This window comes from Zosterops lateralis (assembly GCF_965231275.1).
Source record: "Zosterops lateralis genome assembly, chromosome: 2".
Classification (NCBI taxonomy): domain Eukaryota; kingdom Metazoa; phylum Chordata; class Aves; order Passeriformes; family Zosteropidae; genus Zosterops; species Zosterops lateralis.
This window is the reverse complement of record NC_139763.1, coordinates 50,617,956-50,641,596: the sequence shown is the minus strand read 5'-3', so window position 1 is coordinate 50,641,596 and position 23,641 is coordinate 50,617,956. Positions and strand designations below refer to the sequence as shown.

At 36.2% G+C, this 23,641-nt stretch overlaps 1 protein-coding gene across 1 annotated transcript in view; it reads left to right on the top strand.

Moving 5' to 3' along the window:
* UCHL3 (ubiquitin C-terminal hydrolase L3) overlaps positions 1-23,641 on the top strand; it is a 40,550-nt gene continuing 16,909 nt past the window's right edge. Inside the window, exons 1-6 of the mRNA XM_083883412.1 lie at positions 1-103; positions 320-331; positions 9,187-9,315; positions 12,395-12,551; positions 12,906-12,991; positions 14,088-14,135. Of these exons, the coding sequence (XP_083739538.1) occupies positions 62-103; positions 320-331; positions 9,187-9,315; positions 12,395-12,551; positions 12,906-12,991; positions 14,088-14,135 (474 nt within the window). The 5' untranslated portion in view covers positions 1-61. The remainder of the gene's footprint in view (positions 104-319; positions 332-9,186; positions 9,316-12,394; positions 12,552-12,905; positions 12,992-14,087; positions 14,136-23,641) is intronic.

Genomic DNA, 23,641 nt, shown 5'->3' with positions numbered 1-23,641 from the left:
GGCACCGCCGGGCGCTGTCAGAGGGTCCGCCCAGCTCCGCACCGGGATCGCCGCCGCTGCCATGGAGCCCCATCGCTGGCTGCCCCTGGAGGCCAACCCCGACGTGAGTGCCCGGCCCGGGCCGCGGGGCGCTGCCCGCCCGACAGCCTGCGGTGGGGGCGCGGGGAGGAGGGCGGAGGGGAGAGGGCAGAGGGCTCCGGGCCGCGCCGGACCACAGCGCCTCTGTAGTGCTGCCTGGGAGGCGCAGAGATGGACGGAGGTCTTACCCCGTGGATACGAGTGGGTTTTAACTCCTTTCTGTTTTCCGCTTTCTTTTCAGGTCACGAATCAGGTAAGAAGCTTTTATTTGCGGTAACCTTCAGTCTCTGCAGCTTTGGGCCCGTCACCTCTCGTTTTCATGTGGTAAAGGCTCCTTCTTGTCCAAGGAGAGTGCTCCCTTCCTTCCTTCCCCACGCGTGTCTGCGCTGTCTCCTCATGCCGGACTCTACTGGAACCTCTCCCGTAAAGATACTACGTGAAAGAAAAATGACAGTAAAAAGAGAGTAGTTGTGGCCTGGCTATTACTGTAATGAAATTTCTGATGTTTTTCAAGGTGGGTTTTAATTCATTAATTAGCGATTAAAACATTAATTTATATATAAGGTGTCCCAGATGTGGACTGTACACGATGGCTTTGGGCACATGTGTGGATCTGCTTGCATCACTATGTTGTAGTCTCATTCTTCTTTGGCTGACCATAAAAAATAGTGTAATTTTACCATATTTGCACTTTGCTGCTTATTCATGAGAACATGTGCATGATTGGTTGTTGCTGTTTTTGTTAGTGTGGTAGAACCAACGCTCGAGAGAGAAAGCTTGTTCTACCACACAAAACAATGCTCTGACTAAATAAGCTCTGGCTGAAAAAAAATCACACATACTCTAACCCCACATCATCTTCTCAATGACAATATTGAGCATAGCGTTAGTGGTCAGTTGTTCGTTTCAGTAGGCCTGTTGATAATGTCAAAGGTGGTTTAAGCCAAAGGGCTCTGAAACTTCCAGCAGCAAAATTGTATTCTTTAAAATATATTGTTGAAATATTTTGGAAACTGGGAATTTTTCCGTGTGAGGAACGTTTAGTTTGGGTTTTTTGTTCTTGTGGTTGCGGTGATGTACAAACTACATCTGCAGGAGAGTGAAGGGTTACTTGGTGCTGGGTCATTTTGTACAAAAAAGAAAAAAATGGTGGGTGTTGAATATGAATGCACCTTGCATCATTAATCATTGTTCTTTTAATCTCATAAGTACTGTGGTGAAACGTGTAGCAACAGGAGTGTTAGTCATAAATTATTCATATCCTGCTTGTGCTTAAGACAGCAATAATGGTAATTTGAAGTTCTAATTAAGTTGCAATCTAATTCTTAAAAAATACTGTTGAGTTAATTGCAAGGATGGGCATTTCTTGTAGTATTGTGTTCTGTAAAATATTCTAGAAGTCTTTACATTAAAAAACCCAATTTGTGTCTGCCTCCACAAACTGAAATATTTGCGTCTGGTAGTCGTTTAATACATGTATTTGGACAGACATCTAGCCAAGTGTTTCTTCTTGGGGTTTGTTTGTTTGTTTATTTGTTTTTGTTATTTGGCTTTTTTTAGTTGAGTGTTAGACTATCCCTAATGTGTACTACTTTTGTTAGTGTTAAAATTATTGCTAGGTGTGGGAGTGAAGTCTTAAACCAAAACAACATTTCCAGTGACCTGTTCGATGGACAGAATCTTAGCGTTAGATTGTAATTAGAACTATCATTCCAATTCAACAAGTGCTCACACTGTTTTGATTATTGTACCAATAATATTCCCCTTAATAACAGTAACTAGTAAGGAAGTGTACTAAATGCAGATTCATTTGCTTTTAGTATGTTCTTACAGTATTGTGTCTTCTCTGCTTTTGAAATATAGGCTGTAAATTTGAGACTTTCAGTCTTTGTAGTAGAAATTCAGATGTATCTTGGTTTAGGGCAAATTTTGGGAGGAAACTTCTGAAGGGTCTCCTCTAGAATGCAGATTTAAACAGCCCCTCTTCTAACTGGTTCAGGAGAAAGAGATGATGGGGATACTGGAGTATACAGTCACCTCAGGACAAGATGATAATGGAAAAAAATGGTGTTTCTCTGTTAGAGGTATGTGAAGTCTTTCAAAAATATCTCACAAGTTTTTCTCTATGACAATGTTTATATTATAATGCAGGTCCAAGAATTTGTAAATTCTTATCTATATAGAACCTCTCTTTGTGTATATGTGTTAAAATTATTTGAAGGGTCAGAAATTGGCTGGTGAGGGCAAACAGGAATATTCTTCCTTAGCTTTAAAGATTTCCAGTGGCAGTGGAAATGTGCCACGTGTCTGTAGTGATGTTTTCAAGAGAGAAGACAGTTGTTCAATACACAGTGCTGGTTGTAATGAGTGAAGGAGTTAAATGTACCCTACAGTGCTAAGTGATTGTCACAGTACTTTTTTTTCCCCCTTCACTTCTACAGTCTGACAGAATGAATTGTTGTCTACCTCTGGTACAGAAAGAGTTGATGATTCAGCATTTACAAAGCTCCATTTTGTGTTCAGTGATAACAGGGAATGGTTTCTTCTCTTTGACCTTCTGTTGGGGCCTGACATGACCAGTGCTACCCTCCTTCCTGAATATCTTATGGGATTTTCCTGAGGGAAGGCAAGAAAATCATGTTTATCAATTACCATATATATGTTGTTTGTATATCTTGTTCCCAATTTCTTCTGGGGAGAAAACAACAACAACAACAAAAAACTGCATGCAAAATATTTGGAGTGAAGATCAGAACACAAGCTGATTTTTGTCATAACGTTGCTTCAGTCTGGCTTGCAACCCACAACTGATTGCCTAGGAAGTGTAGATAAACAAAAAGAATTGGTGGATATTTTTCTTGCTGTCCCACCTTTTTCCATTCTTTCTTCCTTTTCTTCATCTTACACATTCTAAAAAATATCCCTGCTTCCTGGATGAAATAACATTTCAACTCATGTCTTCATTATATCCAGATAAGAATAGAGTAATTTACTGCATTTAATTATGAAGCTCAAGCACTGACTTCAGAGTTCAACTACTGAGTATTGGCTGTGGCTTGAGTTTCTCTTGCCCCATAGGGCTTAGTTGCTCATTCTTAGTTACCTTCCAGCATTATTTTTAGGCCTTTGGTCCTACTTTTTGGGGCTTTGAGCTGTTTAAGCCATTAAGGTATTGAGAGTCAACTGCATAAAGAAAATTATTTTAGCTCATGAACACCATTGACCCTGTGACTTGAAAGTTACAGAGACAATAAAGCTCACAAAGCATAGAACCTATGGCAGAAACTGAATACTGCCAGTCTTTATTCATTTATGGAACACCTCTCTTCAGGGTGTTCAGGCAAATACAGAGAAGAATTAAGTATCTTGGAAGGAGGCCTTCATCTTCCTAAAAGGTCTTTTCATTTCCTGAACTCTGACTCACTATCCCACAAGCTTTCCCAAAGGAAAGCTGTAGTGATCAAAATAATTGACCGTGCGGTGCGCACGATTCCTGAAGTGTGCTGGGAGGTTGCCCTCATAGATGAGGTACTGAGGTACTGCCTTGGTGTGAAAGGATGTTGGATGTGGAGAAACACAGATGTCCTTCTAAAAATGCCTAATTAAGCTTACCTTTTTTTTTTTTTTTTTTTTTTTTTTTTTTTTTTTTTTTTTTTTTTTTTTTCCAGGTGAGGGAGTGGAGTTTAACTCTCCTGTAGTAAGCACAATGAAAAATAATGGAGATAGTGTGTTTTCCATGCTTGGAAAACTTACTTATGTAGCCTCAGAAGGTGGGAAACCAGGATTCAGTTTGTGTCTTTCTGTAAAGACAGTATCCCAGAAAGGCTTTCACAGAGCCAGCAAAGGAGGATTGTTGAGGTTGTGATGCTGCATAGCAAAGAATAAGCACAAGGATAAATATGACGGAATTGTAGGTGACCACTGTGAGAGCACTTTGTGAATGGCTTCTTCTAGTTTAAAATATGTCCAACTATGTAGCCCTCTTACTGAGTTTGAATAGGTAAATATTTGCACAGGGAAAATTGTAACTTGTTTGACGTTTAGAGTACTATTTATATGAATAGTTGAAAGATTGCTGTAGCTCAGCCTTTGTATGTTCTTCAGTAATTGAAAGCTAAGAAAACCATGTTTTATTGCTCAGTTTCTTAGTTCTTGTTACAAGGAAACCTTTACTGTCTTGAAGACAGAATGGGGTGCTACAAAGTTGAAAACAAGTGGCAGTTGTTCGTTTCCCACTTCGACATTTTCCTTGCTTAAAGGACCAGCAGAGCCAGTGGAATCCACTGGTTGTTTCAGTAAGCTGTAAAAAAAAGAAATGTGTATAACAGCTTATAAAGAAGGGTGGAGTTCGAATCCAGCTCATCCCTGTTATGAGTAACTTTTTAGATCATGGAAACAGGTCTGCTAAGCATTTTTCACAGAACAATACAGTATTCTCTTTTGAATTAGTGGCTCAGTATCAACACCTCAGGACTCTGCTGGAGGCATTTTGAAGCTCTTGCTCACTGGTTTCAGAGGAAGCCTTGGTCGGCTGGTTCATCCAGATTTCTCTGTGCTTTTTTTTGCCTTGCTGACTGTGGGATGCCTTGGTTGAGTATGTACAGCAGTGCCTGGGCATGCTGAGTGTTAAGTTTCGAAACTGCTTTATGGATACGTGAAAAATATATACCTCTCATTTTGAAGAGCAGGAACATTAATTGAGTGAGTCAGTGTTGCTCTTTTAGAAACCATAAAGTAATGAACGCAAGTAGAAGGATTAGAATTCTGTGGATGTAAGTTTTCTCATGTTTTTGAAAAAAAATTGTGGCTGTATTCTTGGAACTTTATTGTGGCATCCTGAAGTACAGAACCTGAGGATATTAAAGAATTTGTAATAAGTTTTGATTTTCCCAAGGAGGTCTGTTATAATGGATCATCTCTTGTTTGAACAAGATCATACTGTGACCATTCTAAGTGAGGACTAGTTGGTAAAGAAGAATAAAGCAGCTTATGTAAGTTCCAGCTATCTCTGTGCTCCTCGTGTGCCTTTTGACCTGCTGCACAGAACTAAAGTTTTTACGGCTGAAATAATGCTGTCTCTAAGATGTACTGAAAAATTATTCCTTCATTTTAATTCCATAAATGTCATGATAAAAGAATGAAGAAATATATCCTTATAGTGCTCCAACAATAAAATAACGTTTGGGTGGTTCCCTTATTTCTAGAAAGGAATTTCACTTCTGAAATAGACTTATATTTTCTTATATTCTTCTAAAAATGATGTCTAAAGAATTAAAAGCAAAATATTCTGTATTTTTGTTTTTAATATAGATTAGTAAGAATTGGATACTTTAAGAAAGGAATAATTTTCCCTTTCTTGATGATTCAATCAGTTACATTTTACTCAGTGTCTTACAACTGTTTAGGGAAAATTACCTTCAATTTAATAAAGTTTAAAAAATTCTTGTGCTTTAATGAAGAAGTTAGAAAATACTGATTGTCTTAATTGGTTTATTTCCATGTTGTCCTGGAAACATTCGTTTCAACATTCATTTTTGCAGAGGAAAGTCTTAACTGTTGTGATATGGAGATACTTTAATGCATTCAGCGGACGTACAATAAAATGTAGATGCTGTGGGTGTTAGGTTTACATTTGTGCTTAGAAGAGGGTGGTAAGAGTTGGTTCTTCCCACAGAAGCTCTCTTGACTTGTGCATCTGAGAGTCTGGATATGTTTGTGCATTTTGTCAGTTTTATGTTTTCATGGTTCTGACTTTTATATAAATACCACAGTAAAATGTGGAAAAATCCAGGTCTTGAGTACAAAGCCTTAGTATTTAAAACATGACATTCCTGAACTATTTGCAGATGTTGTCCAACTTTAATTTCAAACTTCTATTTTGTTTCAGTTTTTGTCCTCATTTAATTTTTACATGCATGTGAGAGTAGAAAAGCACATTGCTGCTTTGACAATATTTCATTTGTGCATTTACTACATAAGTTTATAGTAAATTTCACCCTTTCTTTGTCTTATACCACTTACCCTTTCTGCATCTCCATAAACCTGATAGATCAAATTTTCCTAGTGGCTCTGTAACTGTGTTGGCAGAAGTAGGATTTTAAACTCATGCTAAAGATAACTGCTCTGTGCTTTTTTCAATGCCTAACAGTTAGTAGGCTGAAGTAGTGGTACCAGCAATGAAAGCAGAATAGCTTATGCCACATGCTGTGTAGGTAAAGTGCCTCAAAGTGTCCGTTGTAATGTTTTTGCTGTTAACCAACATTTAGACATACAGATTTACAGTTTGTGATCATTTAGAATAGAATGGGATAGGCTAGAAGGGGCTTTTGAAGAGAACCATGTTCTGTTCAAAACAAGTTGCTCAGCAACCAGTCAAGTTCTGAATTTCTCAGGACACAAACTCCACAGCCTCCTGGACAGTGTGTGCTAGTGTTTTACTATGTTTGTTATTTTTAAAATTTATTTTTAAATGCCTTCCCTATCAAGGTCAAATTTCCCCTGTTTCAGGCTCTTGTTTCTCGTTGCTTTACTGTGTGCTGCTAAAATGAGTCTGTCTCTCTTCTCTGTGCTTTCCCTTAACTAGTTATAAACAGTAGCAGTCAGGTGAGAAAGAAGGGCCTTCTGGAATCCTGGGGCAAAAAGAACAAATTCATAGGAAGTGCAGATAAGGATGAGGGATGTAAAGAAGTTTCTAAAGTGGCTTTTTTTTCTACTGGGTAGCTGGACCAGTGAAAAACCAGGAAATGTTTTTCAGCAAGGTCTTTTAAGACAAGAAGCAAAAAGACAACCAAAACTATTTCAACTGTCTGTAAAAATAAAGTGAAAAAGTGAATACTAGATACAGACGTGTGGGGGGGTTTTTTTGTGCTGCTGGTGTTATTCCTGAGCTCCTCCAAGATTTCTATATAGCCAGGTATTTTTCTTTTTTTTTTTTTTTTCCTTTTCTAAGGTAAAAGCTCAAAGACCTATAAATTAGGAATTTTTAGTGGTGTGATAAGCAGTTTCTGAGAAGAAGATTCTGATACTCTCTCCTGCAGATCTAGGGAAATATGAAGCTGCTATTTTATGTTACCTTGCCTACATAGTATCAGTAAGTTAAGAGAAGGTGAACAGCTGAAAATGGGTGAGCCCTCAAAGAACTGTAACTGTATAGGTTTTAGTAGGTATTTGTAGAATAAAATTGCTTGAATAATCCCTAAATAATTGGAAAGGAAAACAGCAGAGATCTCTCACATTTTTAGACAGTGATGTTATATAAAAAGCATACTGAACTTCCTGCTGTCCTAAAACAGGAATGACTTTGTCTTCCTATCCTGCCATCTATTGTTCATCTGTTACCCATCTGTCACTCTTTCTTACACAGAGACTTATGCTGCACAGTTTTTAAAATCTACTTATAATAATTTTCAGAAGAATATTTCTATCCTTTTTTCAGGCCTGAATGAAACCCTCTTGATGCACAGAGAGATGTCTTCTTTGCCTATTTTGATTTATTATTCTACAGTAGAGCTGTTAGCCTGGTTGTGTGTTAAGATCACTGCTTGTCATACTAAGCCTATGCTCTTGCTGTTCTCTGTAGTGCTGAGCATTATTTGTCATTGTCACTCTCATTGTTTACTGGAAGTTAAATTTTCTCAGAGTGTAAAGTTTTTAGGTGGTATGGTAACATGAATAATGAAAGGTGCCCTCTATCCATGGAGTTTTAGTTCCCTTAAATTCTTAATTCAGGCGTTTGAGTAAACCATTCTTGGGTTTAGTTAGCATTTGGTTGGCTTGGGGTTTAAAGGGGTTGGTTTTATTTTTGTTAGTTGTTGCTTGGTGTTTTTTTTTTCCTCAGTGGTTTAGAAAAGGATAAGAGAATCTAAATCACTTATTTTTCCAGTAACTTAATGCCATCCATTATCATTTTCTTTTCTGGTTTGTGGGGTCTTTTTTTCGGTGAGTGTTGGCTTTGGTTTTTTGTTGGTTTTTTTTTTTTTTTTGGGGGGGGGCATTTGTACCCTTATTTTATGTAATATGGCAAAATATCAAATGATATTGGAATGGAAAATTTTCAGTTGTGTTACTTTTCCTGCAATAAAAATGATAGATTAATGGCTGGATTATTAAGAGAAGTACTCTAAGTGCAATTAATGTTTTAATGTACCCATACATGTAGTCTCTTCTCCTCTGAATTTTCCTTTTTTTTTTTTTTTTTTTTTTTTTGCTATTCACAAAGTGGTGATTATCTTCACAATGTAGAAAGTTATAATAAAAGTTCAAAATACCATCTTCTGTTTCATCAGTTATGAAATACCTAACACTTCCCCTTTTCCCTTTTGTTCAAAGATCTGTGTATGCCACAGTGTACAATTAGTTTTTTCATATAAATAATTGTGAATGGTCTCTGTGTGCATATACTAACAACAGTTCCTGAATTCAGTTAGGTTCTTCCAGACTGACAATGAAAAGATTTCAAATTGTCTTAGATCATCTCTGTAGTTATTAATTCTGCAGCTGTTGTGATGCCTAGTTTACTTGAGTGCAAGAATATCCAATTAAAAAGTGAGCATCCAATCTTCAAAATATATTACTCCATCATAGTTTGAAGGGATTTTTTCTTGTAAAAGGTACACCTACTGAAATGCTCCTAATGTCTTTTTGCTTGTAGAAGCTCCAATATGAGCACTGGTGCCAGGTATTCTGAAGTCACGGAGTCAAATAATACCATATGGAATCAAATAATACCATAAGTTTGTTCATATGTGCTCTGATGGCTCTGATGATTTCTATTTAACATGAATATTCAGTACTCTTCTGTTTTGTGACAGAACCTTTTAAAATGGTTGAAATGCTTTAATGCTTCAGTAAATAGTGTTGGGAGTGTTTCCACTTCCTTCCATAAAGACTATTTAAATACATAAAACGTGAAGATTTTGTGTATGTTCATGTGTGATTTATTCAGCCTTATTTATTAAAAATTGTATCTCTTTTATTCACTTTAAATTTTAGAAACCATGTGTTGTTTTAATGTATTTTGCATTGTGGATACTCTTTTATGCTTCTGAAAAGATAGGTGTTTGAGTGTACTTTTTTAATATTATGCTTTTTTTTTTTTTTCTTTTCCAGTTCCTGAAGCAGTTGGGTATACATCCTGACTGGCAGTTTGTAGATGTTTATGGTATGGAACCGGAACTGCTTAGCATGGTGCCAAGACCTGTATGTGCAGTATTACTTCTTTTTCCAATAACAGAAAAGGTAAATGTTTATTTAATAATCAGTTTAATTGCTTTTATCACAAGTGAAATGCAAATGAAAGTTTGAATCTTGTACTTTGGTGTCATATTAGAATCAAGATGAGACTCAAGCTGTGTTGAAGAGACTTCTTCATTAAAAATAACACAAAAAAATTCTTCTTTCAGAATCTTCTTTTGATAACCTTCCATGTATACTTCTGATTTCTTTTCAAATCAGAATGGGAGAAGCCAATGTAGAAGCACAGAGAAATATACCTCACACTTTTCTATTACAGGCAATTTAAGGTATTTTTTTATAATAAACACTGTGAAATGGCTCAATTGTCTAATTTTAGCAGAAAGCTCCAATAGATAAGGAAAATAAGAAATAGGGTGTAGGACAATATGCAACTTCTTTTTGAGTTTTTGTCCTGTTACACTGACAATCCTTCAAACTTCAATCCACTTCAATCCACTTCCAGTTCAGTCATCACTATTGATGTGGCTTTCATTTCTTGGACAGATGGGACATATTAAGATGAAAGACAATTTCTACCCTGTCTTTCACTATGTTGGACTTTGAAGAACTTGCTTTGGTTAAACCTTGAATGTGCTTATTTTGTGTCATCACATGCTTTTTATGTGATTCATATGGATCTTTCAATTTATTACAGTATTACATGATTGTGATAAGGTCAGCCAAAAAGGTTGAAGTGAATCTGTCCACAATTCATTCTTTAAATATGTCTCTCAGAAAGAATATGTAGCTTATAAAGACAAATCACTTAGCTATTGAAGCTTGACTTCTACAACAAAAGGTGGTTAAAAAAAGAGGAGTGACAGGTGAGCCTTCCTATACATTATGTCCTGTAAACCTCTGTATTCTCAGTTTCGCCAAAGCAGCTATGCAGGCAGTACTTTTCAAGCTTGATTTCAGCACCTTGGTAGTTTTGAGCTTTACCAAACTTTCAACTCACCTGTCTTCAGGAAACGTCCTTTCTTTCACCTTTAAGGCATTGTTTTCTGCACTGTCATTTCTGTCTGGCTGTTTGAGCTACAGGTCTGAGCTTCTTTCGTGACTGTCACTTTTCTTTTGACTTCCTGCAACTCTTTTTTTGGATCATGATATGGGAGCATTATCCCATGGGAAAGAACAACCTTGCTCTTGTTACAGAAGTGTATCTGATTTCATCCTAAAGAAACATATGACAGACAAAACCAGAGAAACAAGGTATGCTCTGTTGCATCAGTCAGTCAGATCTGAGAATCAGCCAAGTGTTCAGCATGTTAATCCTTCTGAAACATAAGGGCACAAGTGTTTCTATCAACTGTTTAGCCTGGCTGTGTGAAGGATGAATGTTCCATGAGAGGCCCTGATGTTTTGAAGCTCTTGTTGGTCAGTGTGAACTCCACAAGACCCTTGAGCATTATTTTGTATTTCTTGAGTAGTTCTTCCTTCCTCAGCCTTCCTTTCAAAACGGCCGGTACAATTACACTTTTATTTAATTTATGATTTATTTTGTTTCTTGGCTGTGTCTACATTTATGAAAGTGCCTATTAGTTTTGCTGCCTTTGTAAACACTTCTCTCACATGTGTCTGTTCTTCTGTCTGGAAGTTCAGTTGTTTTGTGGTTCCTGTATATCAGTTTCCTTGAACTTGCTTTTAGAGCAGGCTACTCTTGTTAGCATACAGATAATTGTAAGATTGTTGTCCACTTTAAAGGTCAATGGGTTTCTTAGTCTGCATAGCAGTTTGTAGACAAAGTGAATATTGTGGGTCTTGGCCATTTTGGGCCTAATGAATGAATAGATCTAAATTAATATAAATTATGGGATATAGCTTAGGTTAGGAGGAACCTCTTGAGGTGATCTCATCTAACCCTTGCTCAAAACTGTATTTCTGGTATTCTCACCATTTATATATTTATTTTTGCTGTGGATTTTATTTTGGTTGGGAGGGAATGAATGGTAGCTGTATTGTTCATCTCTAGTCTGAACGCTTGGTCCAATTAAACTCTATGAAATTTTTATCTCAATTAAGGCTGGTTTTTGTTAGCTTGTGGACAAACCAAATTAAAACAGTTGATAATGCTCTTGCTATTACTTAGCCTATTCAGAACCTTGGGAAAACGTGCAAGTGTGGAGTATGATGCTGGAAAAGCTTTTTGGTTTTGTTTGTTGCTGACAGTACAGAGAGCCCAAGGGAAATTTCTCAGGAGTTTGCAAGAAGAGTTCCTTGATAACATTTTGCATTCATCCTTTACTTTCATCATACTTGTATAAAAAACCCATCTACTTCAGATTTTTTTTTTTTTGTCTGCAAAAATACCTAATAAAAAACAAAAAGGAGGAAGGACTGTCTGGAGCATTTGTGGATTTCTTTCTTTCTTTTTCTCTTTGAAATTAAAATTTAAAGAAAGAAAAGAAACAAAAACTTCAACCAAATCCAGTAAAAAAACCACATGACCCCCCTCTCAAAAGAACCAACAAATCACAGCCAGCAACAAAAAAAACCCCACAAAACCAACACACTATTGCATAGTATAACAGATTTAGTCAAATATGACCTGTATAAAACAAGTACTTTACATTGTTCAGTCAAAGCAAATTCTCTTTTTGCTACAGAAAATTAAAGTTTACTTTATGAATATGGCTTAAAAGGGTCTATTTTAGGGCCTTGGCTGTTATATAGATCTTATTTTATACTCCTGGGAAAAATGAAATGTAACATTGGAATTTTTAAAGAATGCTTCATGATGATTAATCAACTGAAGTATTATGGTTTTCTTGATAGCTCTTTGACACCTGTGTCTTTAAAAGGCCTTTAGTTGCAGTGAAGAGAGATGGTGACATGAGCTCAGATCAAGGAAATACTTTGAAAAATTTTGAAGTTATGTTAGATAACACATATTCAAAATGATGTTTCAAGTGTGAAGGCATTGGGTTAAGAAACAGTATAGAGCAGTTCAGGTAAGTTCACCTTCATGTGTTAAACATTTCAAATGGCAGTATTAATTAGCTGTTGTGGTTTATAAATTGTTTTGTCTTGAATTATGTAGCTTATTGTACTGTTTGTGAAATGTCTTTAACTTTCCTTCTAGTATGAAACCTTCAGAACAGAAGAAGAAGAGAGGATAAAAGCCAAGGGACAAGATGTCAAATCATCAGTGTATTTCATGAAGCAGACCATTAACAATGCTTGTGGAACAATTGGGCTAATTCATGCTATTGCAAACAACAGAGATAAAATGAACTTTGGTAAGATTTTTTTCCCTTGGTTTTTGTTGGCTTTTCCTGTTTTTTCCTCAACTGTGGGAAGCCATGGAGGGAAGGGTATGTTTTATACTATTTTCTCTAAGTATAACCATTCATAAAGGCTAAAGGTGTGCATTGTTACCTGTAATTACAAAATTAATATTTTATACTAATTTATGAACTAAAGCACTTGAAACATTGCAAAGTGCAGCAGACAGCAGTTAACTTTGCAGTCAGCCACCATCTTAAAAATACAGTGCAATTCTATCTTCTGATCTTTTGTTGGATTCTGTAAGCTGTGAATGATGTTGGAATTAAAACATGACACTAACTATTTATTTTTCAAATTTTTTTAAGAAACTAATTCTTCACTGAAAAAGTTCCTAGAAGATTCATTATCTATGACTCCTGAAGAGAGGGCCAAATACCTAGAAACTTATGAAGTTAGTATCATGTGTTTTTACTTCTATTTAAAATGATGTTTTAAAAAAGAATTACTTGCATGAGCAGGTACTGTCCTTGGGGGTTGACTTGGTGAAGCACCTAAACAAATTTGTTTTTACATTGAGCTTGTGATCAGACAGTTGCTACAAAGGAAACTCTGCTTTGGTATTTTAGTGTATTCCTGCCTGCCCATAGCTCAGTCAGCAGAATGGATTTTGTCAATGTTCTCATCCATATTAATTCCCTGGCTTAGTTTAAAATGACTTTGAAATGCATGAGAAATGTGTGTATAATCTTTTTTTTTTTTTTTTTTTGTGGGTTCAGGATGTAGTTTAATGGTCAATTTAAGCTGAACTGGGGCTGTTGCTGAAAGGGTAGTCCTTTTGCTGCCTCTTAATATATGCCTTCTAGTCATATCTCCATGCCTGTAGTAGTTGAGGCACACAAAGAGCTGATTTGGCTGAAATATGACCTCCTTCTCCTACCATGAGATGAGCTAGCTGATAATGTGGTTAGCCACATCATTAGTGCTGTTGGAAAGGATGTGGCAGAAACATCTGGCCAGTGGTGGATGGAGAACAGTGCTGTTGCTCCTGATGGTAATGATGGTCCTCTCTCAAAATGAAAACCTTGATGATTTTCAAGTCAGAGTTCACTTTTAGCATAGTTTGAAGCCCTCAGGAAAATGAGTGCTAACATCTGGCTAAAAGAAGTAGTAACAAACAGAAACAGCAGAGATTTTTGACATTTTCTATGGAAATGTTAGACATAAAATTACTGATCAGAGCTTCTAATTAAATTATTTTTTCTGCTTAAAATGATAGATTAAAAAATGCTTGTAGTGTTTTCTGTGCGCAAAAGTGCCATTACAAACTCTCAGATATTTGACCTGGATTGGCAGTTATGAAACTGAAGTAGTGGTATTCTGAGATCCTTGGAGGTGGAGATTATTTGTTTATTATCTTTTACATTTATTGTAAGCACTGAACAAAAATAGTTACATCTATGCAATTGATAAAATGAAGTGCAAAAATGGTTCTAACAACACTGAAAATCTGTCATTAAAAGTCTGATTGAAATATATTTTAATTTTAGGCTATTCGTGTCACTCATGAATCCAGTGCCCATGAAGGTCAGACTGAGGTATCAATTTTTTAAAAATATCTTTGTTTATATCTACTTTGAGTTGCATATAATTGACATGAAAACAATCATATATTAAAGGTTTACAGTGAAATTGAGATTATTGCTTGGTTTTCAGTATTGTGTCATTGGTCCAAAATTAAGTGGCATTGCTGCAGGGGAAGCCAAACTTGAAGCTTGGGGGCTTTTTGTTTGTTTATTTGTGGGTTTGGTGGCCAGGGTTTTTTGCATTAGGTTTTTTCAGCTCTTATTGAACATGAACAATCTTTCTAAACTTCATTTCAGAGCAAAATAGACAATAACAGAAACTTGAGGTTTTGATGTTGCACATTTGTAGGTAAGACAGTAAGATTCATAGTAACTAGACAAGTGTAATGAACATTTTATGAGAGTTTGAAAAGTTATAATTGAGGAAAAGAAATAGTCCAATAGTTGGTTTGCAGCTGGGTGTGTGCTGTTTGTATACAATACAAATTCAGATAAATTCTCGCTCATGTGTACATTTATAAGCATTTATGCCCCAACAGATTGTGTGATATGGGAAAAAAAATCTGAATTAATCATAAACTTTGAACATTCAACTGATTTTTCTGCTTCAGTCATAATAAGTCAGTTTCCCATCTTTCCACTTTAGACTTCAGTATCTGTTCTACAAAAAACTGATTGAATTGTTGCTGGCACTGCTTTATTTGGCAAAAAGAGAAACACTTCTGTGTTTGGCTGTGGCTCCACTGACTCATCCATTCTCTCTTTTATTAAGTGCAGTAGGTGACATTTTCTTTTTTTGTGCAGTGTCTTCTATACAATATAGGAGAAAGCAAAGCAGTCCTTTCTGCTCTCTCTTGCCCTGTCTGGAAATGGAAATGATGAGAATTGGTTTAACTATTTCTGTTATAGATACTCAACTTCCTTGGTAGTATTTTCTTTTAAAAAACACACCACTCGCTCTTTCCTCATTCCCTAAATCAGTCAAGGTTCTATATTTCAAGAAGAAGCATCAAAACAAATTTGTGTTTTTTCCTTTTCTAAGTAAGAGACTCAAAAAATCTGGTCTGGTTTTGTTTTGGTTTGGTTTTTTTCCAAATGAATCCATTTCTAGATATTCTTGGCCAGCTCAGAAAGAGTTATTATTCCAACAAATTGCTGAAGACTGAATCTTTTCCTAAGATCCTTGAAAGAGAAACTTCATTAGTTATTTTGATGTACTGTGAGGTTCCTGTAAGGAACGATCTGTCTCTGCATTCTTCTGGCAGATATTATGGAATGATTGGGAAAGAAAAGGCAAGGGCTGTGTGTTTTGAGAGTCTTCATGACGATTCAGGAAGCACCTAAGTGAGGATGGAATCTCCTAATAATGGACAGTTAACTTCTTGAACTTCCACTAATTAATTTGTTTCCTGATCAAGATAACCACAATACAAAAGATTGATAATTGTGTGGAAAGATGAAGACTTTTTTTCATAATAAAAAATTACAAGATTGTCTTAGCAACCATGCCTAAACACAGACATTGAATAGCTAGTTTCCTGGCCAAATATTAATTATTCCATTTTGTATAACTCTATCTGTAAGTAATTCAATATGGATATTTTTTTGACTGGTGAAATAACTTTTTCCTGTCTTTTTGTTTCCAAAGTTGAAATAGTACAAAGACTGAATACATTTCTCAGGATCATTTTTTCAGAATAGTTCTCATCCATCAACCAAGGAGGGAAGAAATAAACAAGTTTTGTTACTGGAACATCAAATTGCCTGGAAATCCTGTCCTACCAGATGGGAGTTAAACAAGGCAGCAAGGCCTCCCCCTTCATTGGTACCTGAGGACTTGCTTTACTTTAAAGTAAAATTCTTTTAAAGTGAAACAAAATAGGAAACATGAGTGTAACTGAGAGTTGAAGTGAGTTAATTTCTTCTTCCTTCCATGGGTACATTTTAAATGTAACTGTGTACTTTCCACATAGTGGTTGAAGGAACTGATAAAAGCATGATGTTTGAGATGCTGAAGTTACCATATGCAGGTCATAAGCGCTTGTTGGCTTGTCCTGAGAAAGAAAGAAAGAAAAGAAAGAATCCTATTCCTCCTGTATATCCATTGCTTGTTACGATTATTTTCCTGAGAATTAAAGTTCCTTCTAGAGCACTGGAAAGGAACATGGTTGCCCTCCTGTGACTGGAGTTTTTGACCTCCATGCACTCAACTCCGTGTCCAAATAGCCAAGGCATGTTGCATAGAAATCTTTCCTTTGAATAAAGTAGCTTACTTGGTTGCTTGATGATAGTAAGTGCTGTATAATTAGTGCTTTGTGAACAGAAAGTCCTTTCTAGGTCTCTTACAGATTTAAAGATTAAGAAAATATGCAGGCCTACTTTTTCTTAGGATTATTAACTTGGCTTGTATTCTTCATGAGAAAAGCCTGCTCTGTGAGTAGTTCTGTCCCTTAGATGGGTGTTACATACTACTGTCCACTCACATTTTTGGAAAGTCTTGCTTAAACTAATTGTGTTAGACAGAATAATTTTCAAAAGTGGGATGGATAGCAGTCAATTCCACTGATTGTTTAGGAAGGAAGGATGTTCCCTTCCACCATGCAAAACACGCCATCATACAATCAAGATAAAGTTAAATTTTCTGGAATCATGAGCTGCAGAAGGCTTACAAATAGCACAGAGTACAGATGGGTTCTTTTTTGATAGTACTGTTTTTGGTGGGTTTGGTTTTGGTTTTTTTCTGGGTTCTGATATTTCAGATATTTTAGGATTCAGTCTTTAATACTTCTGACTAAAGTCTTTATTAGTCGATTGCCTTTGACACTCTTACTGTGTCTTCACAAACTTTTCTTATAATGTCAGTGGCTACTCAGTTTTTACAATATGCATTTGCTGCTGTTTTTCGTTTCATGTGTGTAAGTATTTAAAACCTCAAAATAAAGCAAGTCTAGCTAGAAATAAAAGTCAGAAATAATAGCATAAATCTATACACTCTTCCTAGTATCTGTGTATTCTGTCATCTTGTCTGGTGGGTGGGATTTGTTTCTTAGTATAATCTGTAATCAGATTTTTTTTTCTCCTAAATTTTGTATGTTTTAAAGAGTTCTTCTCGGGGGAGAAAAAACCCCACACTTGGCAGGCTATTACTTGTAGCTGGCTTCTAGATTCTTGATGGTAACTGCTGGAATTGACAGTGATCAGTTTGCTGCTGGGATGTATCATTGCTGTAGGATCTATTTGGCTGAACATGAGGATGAATTGCTAAGCAAGTGGATTGAAGCTGAAAACTGTAGAATGTTCTGCCTTGATGGGGGCTTTAACAGTCTTTCCAAGTTTGATAGCTGGGATTAATTTGTTTATTAAAAAGCCTCCCTACTTTTCTTAAAAATAAAAAGAGATTTTTTTTCTTTCAAGGAGATTATACTTTTAAGAACTGTTAAGCAGTTTTCATTTTGATAATTCATTTCAAGTGTGCTAATTAAAAGGGTTGTAAATTTGCACATAATCTTTCAGGCCAGGTTTTGGACCTGGTTCTCTTAATACTTCTGGATTGTGTGGCTCCATGTCTCACTTTATTGCTATAGTAGAGCAAATGAATAGCTAAAGCAGTCTTACGGGTACTTTTTAATGGATACTCCTGTGTAAAAAATGTAGGTCTGTTTAAAATGACTTTGGTAGCAAGCAGTAAGATCTGGGAATGGTTCCACAGACAAAGTTTCTTGTTGGCCTCAAGGGCGGTTTGATTCTGGTCGCGTGTTCAAGTACCATAATGAGAGCAATTAATGCAAGATTCCTGTAACAGTATTTCTGTTGAAGTTTAAGATGATGAAGCTTATACCTTCTCAAATGATAGGTATTTCATATCCAAAGCTGCCAAAAAATAAAGGATCAGGGTCTTTACCTTAAAGCTTCATAGATCCATGTGACAGCTCCTGAACTGCAGATAGCATTGAGGGTAGCATTGGTGCCAGATACTCAAGATCCTCTTTATTCTTCCATGAGTCTTCTGCTGAGCATACACTTCTATTTATAATATCTAGGATGTCCTAATATGTGGAAAATAGAACCTCTTTCTTTGCAGAACTGTACATGCTTTTAATCTGATCCTTATTTTATTGCTTTGTGCTGAGCTGCCTTTGAGTTTTCCCTTTTATTTTGCATTTGGGAATTTTTTCCTTCTTGTTCTTCTGATGCCTCCTTGAGCAGTTCTTAGGCTTTGAAACCCTGTACTGCCACACACCTAAACATTTCTGGTACCCTCATACAAGAAACCAAAACCACCCTCTCCCTTTGAAAAACCACAACCCTTCAAAAATATTAAAATGATAGACAATTTGTGGATCTTCATTAGCTGTCTAATCAACCGTTATCAATAAAAACTAAGTTATGGCAATATCTGAGGGAGGAAAAATACCAATTTATAGCAGTGACCAGCCTGAGGTTCATATCTAACTTTTTTTTTTGTATTGCTACCTTCTATTCCTTACTTTCAAAACAATTGTACTGTTTGCAAGTAATAGATCAGAAAATCTGAGGGGAACATTTTTTGAAAACAGGAAAACATGTTATTAAATGAGGGAGACTTCCAGCTAGAGAGTCTTTTGCAGAGTAAATAAATTTTGAATTTGGAGTTGGGGAAGAAACTTACTTAGTATCCTACCCCCGTATTTTCATTAAAGTTACTATATAGTTGCCTGGGAGACTAGGAGAGGAGGAAAATGCAAAAGCACACTTTGTGTAGAAATAAGCCAGTAGAAATTGTTTAGCTCAATTAAACAATTTCATACTTCAGGGAAGTTATTCCAGGTATAAAATATTATCTGTACAGATTCATGAAATAAATGACCTGTTTAATATGTGAATATAATAATGTGAGTAGAAGATACTTTTGTTCTGCTCTTATATTACTGGCATCTATATCCAGTACTTTTGCAACTGTGCTTCATTATAGCTCAATTTTACTGTAAGGAAAATGGCAAGCTATGCCACAGAAATCTTAAAAAGATTAATTTGCCTTTGGGCAAGGAATTAGATCTGGAGAATAATTCATATTCAATTTCTGCATTTCTCAAGGCTTTGACATGTTTAACTCCTGTTAAAATGCTATTTTGGTAATACTATCTGAAGTTTTAGCCAGCTTTGTGGATCTGTGGCTGTTAAAATTGTTCTGGATTGGCAGATTTCCTACGGTATCTTCATGGGCTTCCCGAACAGCTTCCTGAAACAGCTGATCCTGTAGCCTTGTAGGAGCTAATGCTGGCACAGAGGGGTTACAGGCACATTCCTGGGAAGAGAGAAGAAAGTTTAACAGACTAGACTTAGATCAGCTTTTGTGAACAGCAAATACTCAAATAATTGTTCTGTTAAGTGATTGGCAGGCTGTTGGTGAAGCATCAAGGCATCACCAACTGCTGCCAATGGCTTTCCATATCACTTTTTGATGTAAAGTACAAGTGAAAGAGTGAACTTTTTATTATGTTGTGTGGTACTTGTGGCATATGGAACCACTTTTGTGATGGAGATAAAAGTTATTTTGGACAGGGGAGTTTTAACAACATTTATGCATTACTGCTTAACAGAATGTGATTTGAGGTCTTTGGGAAGTTCACTTGTTTAAGTGTTACTAAAGCATGGCTCAAAATGATGTTTCAATCAAGGCAAATAAACACAAAGTGATATGTCCACTTGAAATACCTGTGCTGGTTATTGGTTAGAGAGTAATAAGACCTGTGTTGGATATTGGCTATAGAATAATAAGAGCTTTTGATTTTGTTCATGACCTAAATTCTTGGGAGAAAATTAAGAGCTCTTACATTCGTCTATTTTCTTTCCTCTTCCTTAGAGGCTGATGAGAATGTCCATCTAAACAAAGTTTAACCTACAGTGTTTTAGATTAGTTGTTAAGAAGAGAAGATGGGAGAAAACAGAACTGCAGAATGAAATATATCAACTATTAAGGGAGGGCACAGAAGACACTGCCTTTGTTCTGTAACTCCTCCTGTTTGGATTGTTTTAGTACACATTGTACATCTATTTCCCAAGTGACAGCTTTGGCTACTAGATCCGTATATTGAGCGAAATGAGGCTCAGAATTGAATGGACCGAGGTGCAGCATCTGAGCTGCTACTTCAAGTGGAAACAACATTCTTTCACCTCATTAGACCTTTATCAAAATATTGACAAAAAAATCAGCCTTTGAAGAAATCAAAAATGGTGTTTATACTGAGAGAGTCAAAAATCACAAATAAGAACATGTCTCAGATGTTCACAAAAAGCTGAAATACTGGTGCACATCATCAGGATGTTTACTCAGATACACTTTTTGTTCACGGGTATGATCAGGAATATTTTTAACATAGATTGAAGTTGGCAGCCTCTAAAAACACTACCACAGCTTGATTTCTTCTTTAACTCAAAACATAACTGCAAACTGTATTCTGTAAACTTGTTTCATGTGCCTGGAGAACTATAATCTTGCTTGGAATGCACAAAGTTAGACTTTGATCACAGTAACAGTCGTTAACATTGGCAAGAGCTAAGTAGAATCAATGCACTCTGTTCCCAACTGCTATAAAACTTGAACTTTCAAAGATCTCTGGTTCCCTGGGGCATTACAATTTATTGTTAGAGTAGAAACATAAAGAGCTTCCCTTTTGCTCCTGCCAAGAGCATATGGTGGGATTTTTTTCTTAAATCACCCATATTCCTTGATGTCTCTTCTGAATAATCCATAATCTTCTAAAGAAACACTTGCATCTTGTGACAATATAAAATCAATTATGCAACTATTTCATACATGATTTTTAACTTAGCATTAGAGAATAAGCATATAATCTCTCCTGTAAAGGTGGTGAAATTGCCTAAAATTTTAGCTATGGCTTTTTTTCTTTTATAGTCTACAAGTAAAAGTGTAAAAAAGAGCTTACTAGAATCATGTGAAATATTTTGAAAATTGTGCTTGGTTAGTCTGTGACTCTTTGCATTGCCGTGTTATCTAATGTGTTAGTGTTTGAGACATGCATTAATCTGCTTTCTATACTGAGCAAATTGCTAATAAGGTATTAATACAGTAGAATTGTTATTCTGGATCTTATGCTTAACCATAAAATCTGCATGAAGAATTCTGATTCCTAGGATGAAACATAACTATAGAGGATATTCGCACCCATAAAGCCACCCATGGATTTAAATAACAAGATTATAAGAAATAGATAACACAAGTGAAAAAATGTTTCTATAGTTTTGCACCCAACATCTCTACCAATCAACTGCCATAAGTTTGTTTGGTTTTCTTTTTTTGTTTGTTTGGTTTTTTGCATCTCTCCAATCCATAATGCTATCTGTGCTGTTCTTGCACTATCTGTAAGAGACAGCAAGCAGCAGGGTATGCATGTGTGACAGGTGATGGCTGAGTCAGCCTCTTGCCCTTAGGCAGAAGAGAAAATGATTTGGCTCTCTCTTGGTTTTTTTCTAGGTTTTTTTTTTTGTTTTGTTTGTTTGTTTTGTTTTGTTTTAATCTAACCACTAATTTGGAAGGAGAAAATGAAAAGTATTTAAATTCTTAAGACTTGCTACATTTTACCAATATGGCTAAAGCTAGACAGTGGGCTAAAACTACTCAGAGAATTGATGTTGCATCAACTGACTTTTCTCAAGGAAGCACTCCAAAAATACAGTATTTGGTGTGCAACAGTGCTGTTCGATTTATTTCAGAAAAAATAGTCTTGAGAGGGAAAAACTATCTGATAAATAAAAATCCAGTTAATTTAGCTTTTGCAGAGCTCCCTAACCTTTGAAATTTTCTTTTTTTCTGTGATTGCACTTTTTTTCGATCACAGAAGTCACCATTGTGATAATCTAGCTTGACTTTTGCCTAACATAGACCATAGAACTTAATTTTAAATCTTCAGGGAGAGATAAATTACCACTAATTCAGAAAGATTTTTTTTGGGGTGCTCTGATCTCACCATTTTTCTTGTCTTTACCTGTATGTCTAGCAAATAATACTCTTGGGATATTGTCCATTCTTAATCATGGGTTAAACTTAAATGGCAAACAGTGTAAATTTTTTTTTTACCAGCTGCAGAAGGACTAACTAAACTGACTGGTGCAGATGTTGATCTGTTAGCAGATGTAGCCAGTTTGGGCTGTAATCTCAGTCTCAATACATATTGATGTTGATAATTGTAATGTTGGCAAAGTAAAGTCTGTGAGGACTGGAGTTTATGAATCTTAACTTCCTAAGAATTTGCATGTTGTTCAGGCTTTTGTTGCATGTATGGAATATCTACAATGAGCTTTTCTTGCAGTCAAAATACACACAGTGTCTCTAGTTCACGCAAATTCTGTGGTGTATTGTTGGAGATGAGCTCATGAAGTATCTTCTGCCTCTGTGAAATTCTTCCTTTTTCAGACTACTCTCTTCTGTCTGGCTGCTTATTTTTTTATAAAAACTTGAAGGAACTTAATGTCTCTCAAGACTTCACCACCACCACCAACATAGGCTTGAAATGCTGTTGAAAAATTTAAAATACTTGTGAAGGAAAGAGGAGGAAGAGGATTTTTTTCAGACAGTATGATACATAGATTTAATTTGCATGTAAAAAACCCAGTAATGATAGTGACTTAGAAAGAAGAACACTTAGTTTTAACTGTAATACGGACTCTTAAATATTGTGTTTAATTCAATAGTAGCAATTATTTAAGAAAAACAAACCTTCAAAAGGTGGTGGGGAAAAGTGATTGATAGATACTAAGTACACCCTCTCTAAGAATAATGTTAAAGCTGTAATAACCCTTATATTGCCCAGTTGGCTGGAAAAGTTGTAGATTTTATTGTTGCTTCAACCTTCTCCCACCTCTGCTCCAGGGATTACTGTATGGGAGCTGTATGATGAACAGCATGTTGGGAAGAGTCCCTGCATGCTTATGGAACAATGCAACTGAGCAGATGCAGAGTATGGGCCAGAGCCTCTGATCTCAGGCTAGTGCCTATGAAACAATGTCCAGGACTGAAAGTATGCTATCTCCTTCTGTTTCCCAAGTTTCCAGACATGTTATTATGCAGTTAAAGCTCATTTTATCTCTGTCCCAGTGCAGCCAGCATTTCTTTCTACACAGTGGCACAACCTCCAAATGGAGGAAAGAAGAAAAGCCCCTCTCCCAGCACAGGTTGTGACCTGATGGGCGGGGAAGCTTCCAAAGAGGAAGAGAGCATGGGCTTGAACTTTCCACTGTGAAGATGCTCTGAACCTGCGTTTCCAGATAGATGAATTTTTGTAGCCACTAGCAAGTTAATCAATAATATGTACTTTTTTTTAGAAATGGTCATGCAATACCAGATGCTCTTTTCTGCTGTCAGGTCTTCAGTGCATTACACATGGACTGAAATAATTTGCTGTATTGAGTTCCACAAACTAGATTAGCAAACAGATCCCTGTTTCTAGAACCTGACAAGTTTGGGTGTGAACCAACCCATGAGCTCCTTGGCACTATCAAACTTAGGCACTTTTAGATAT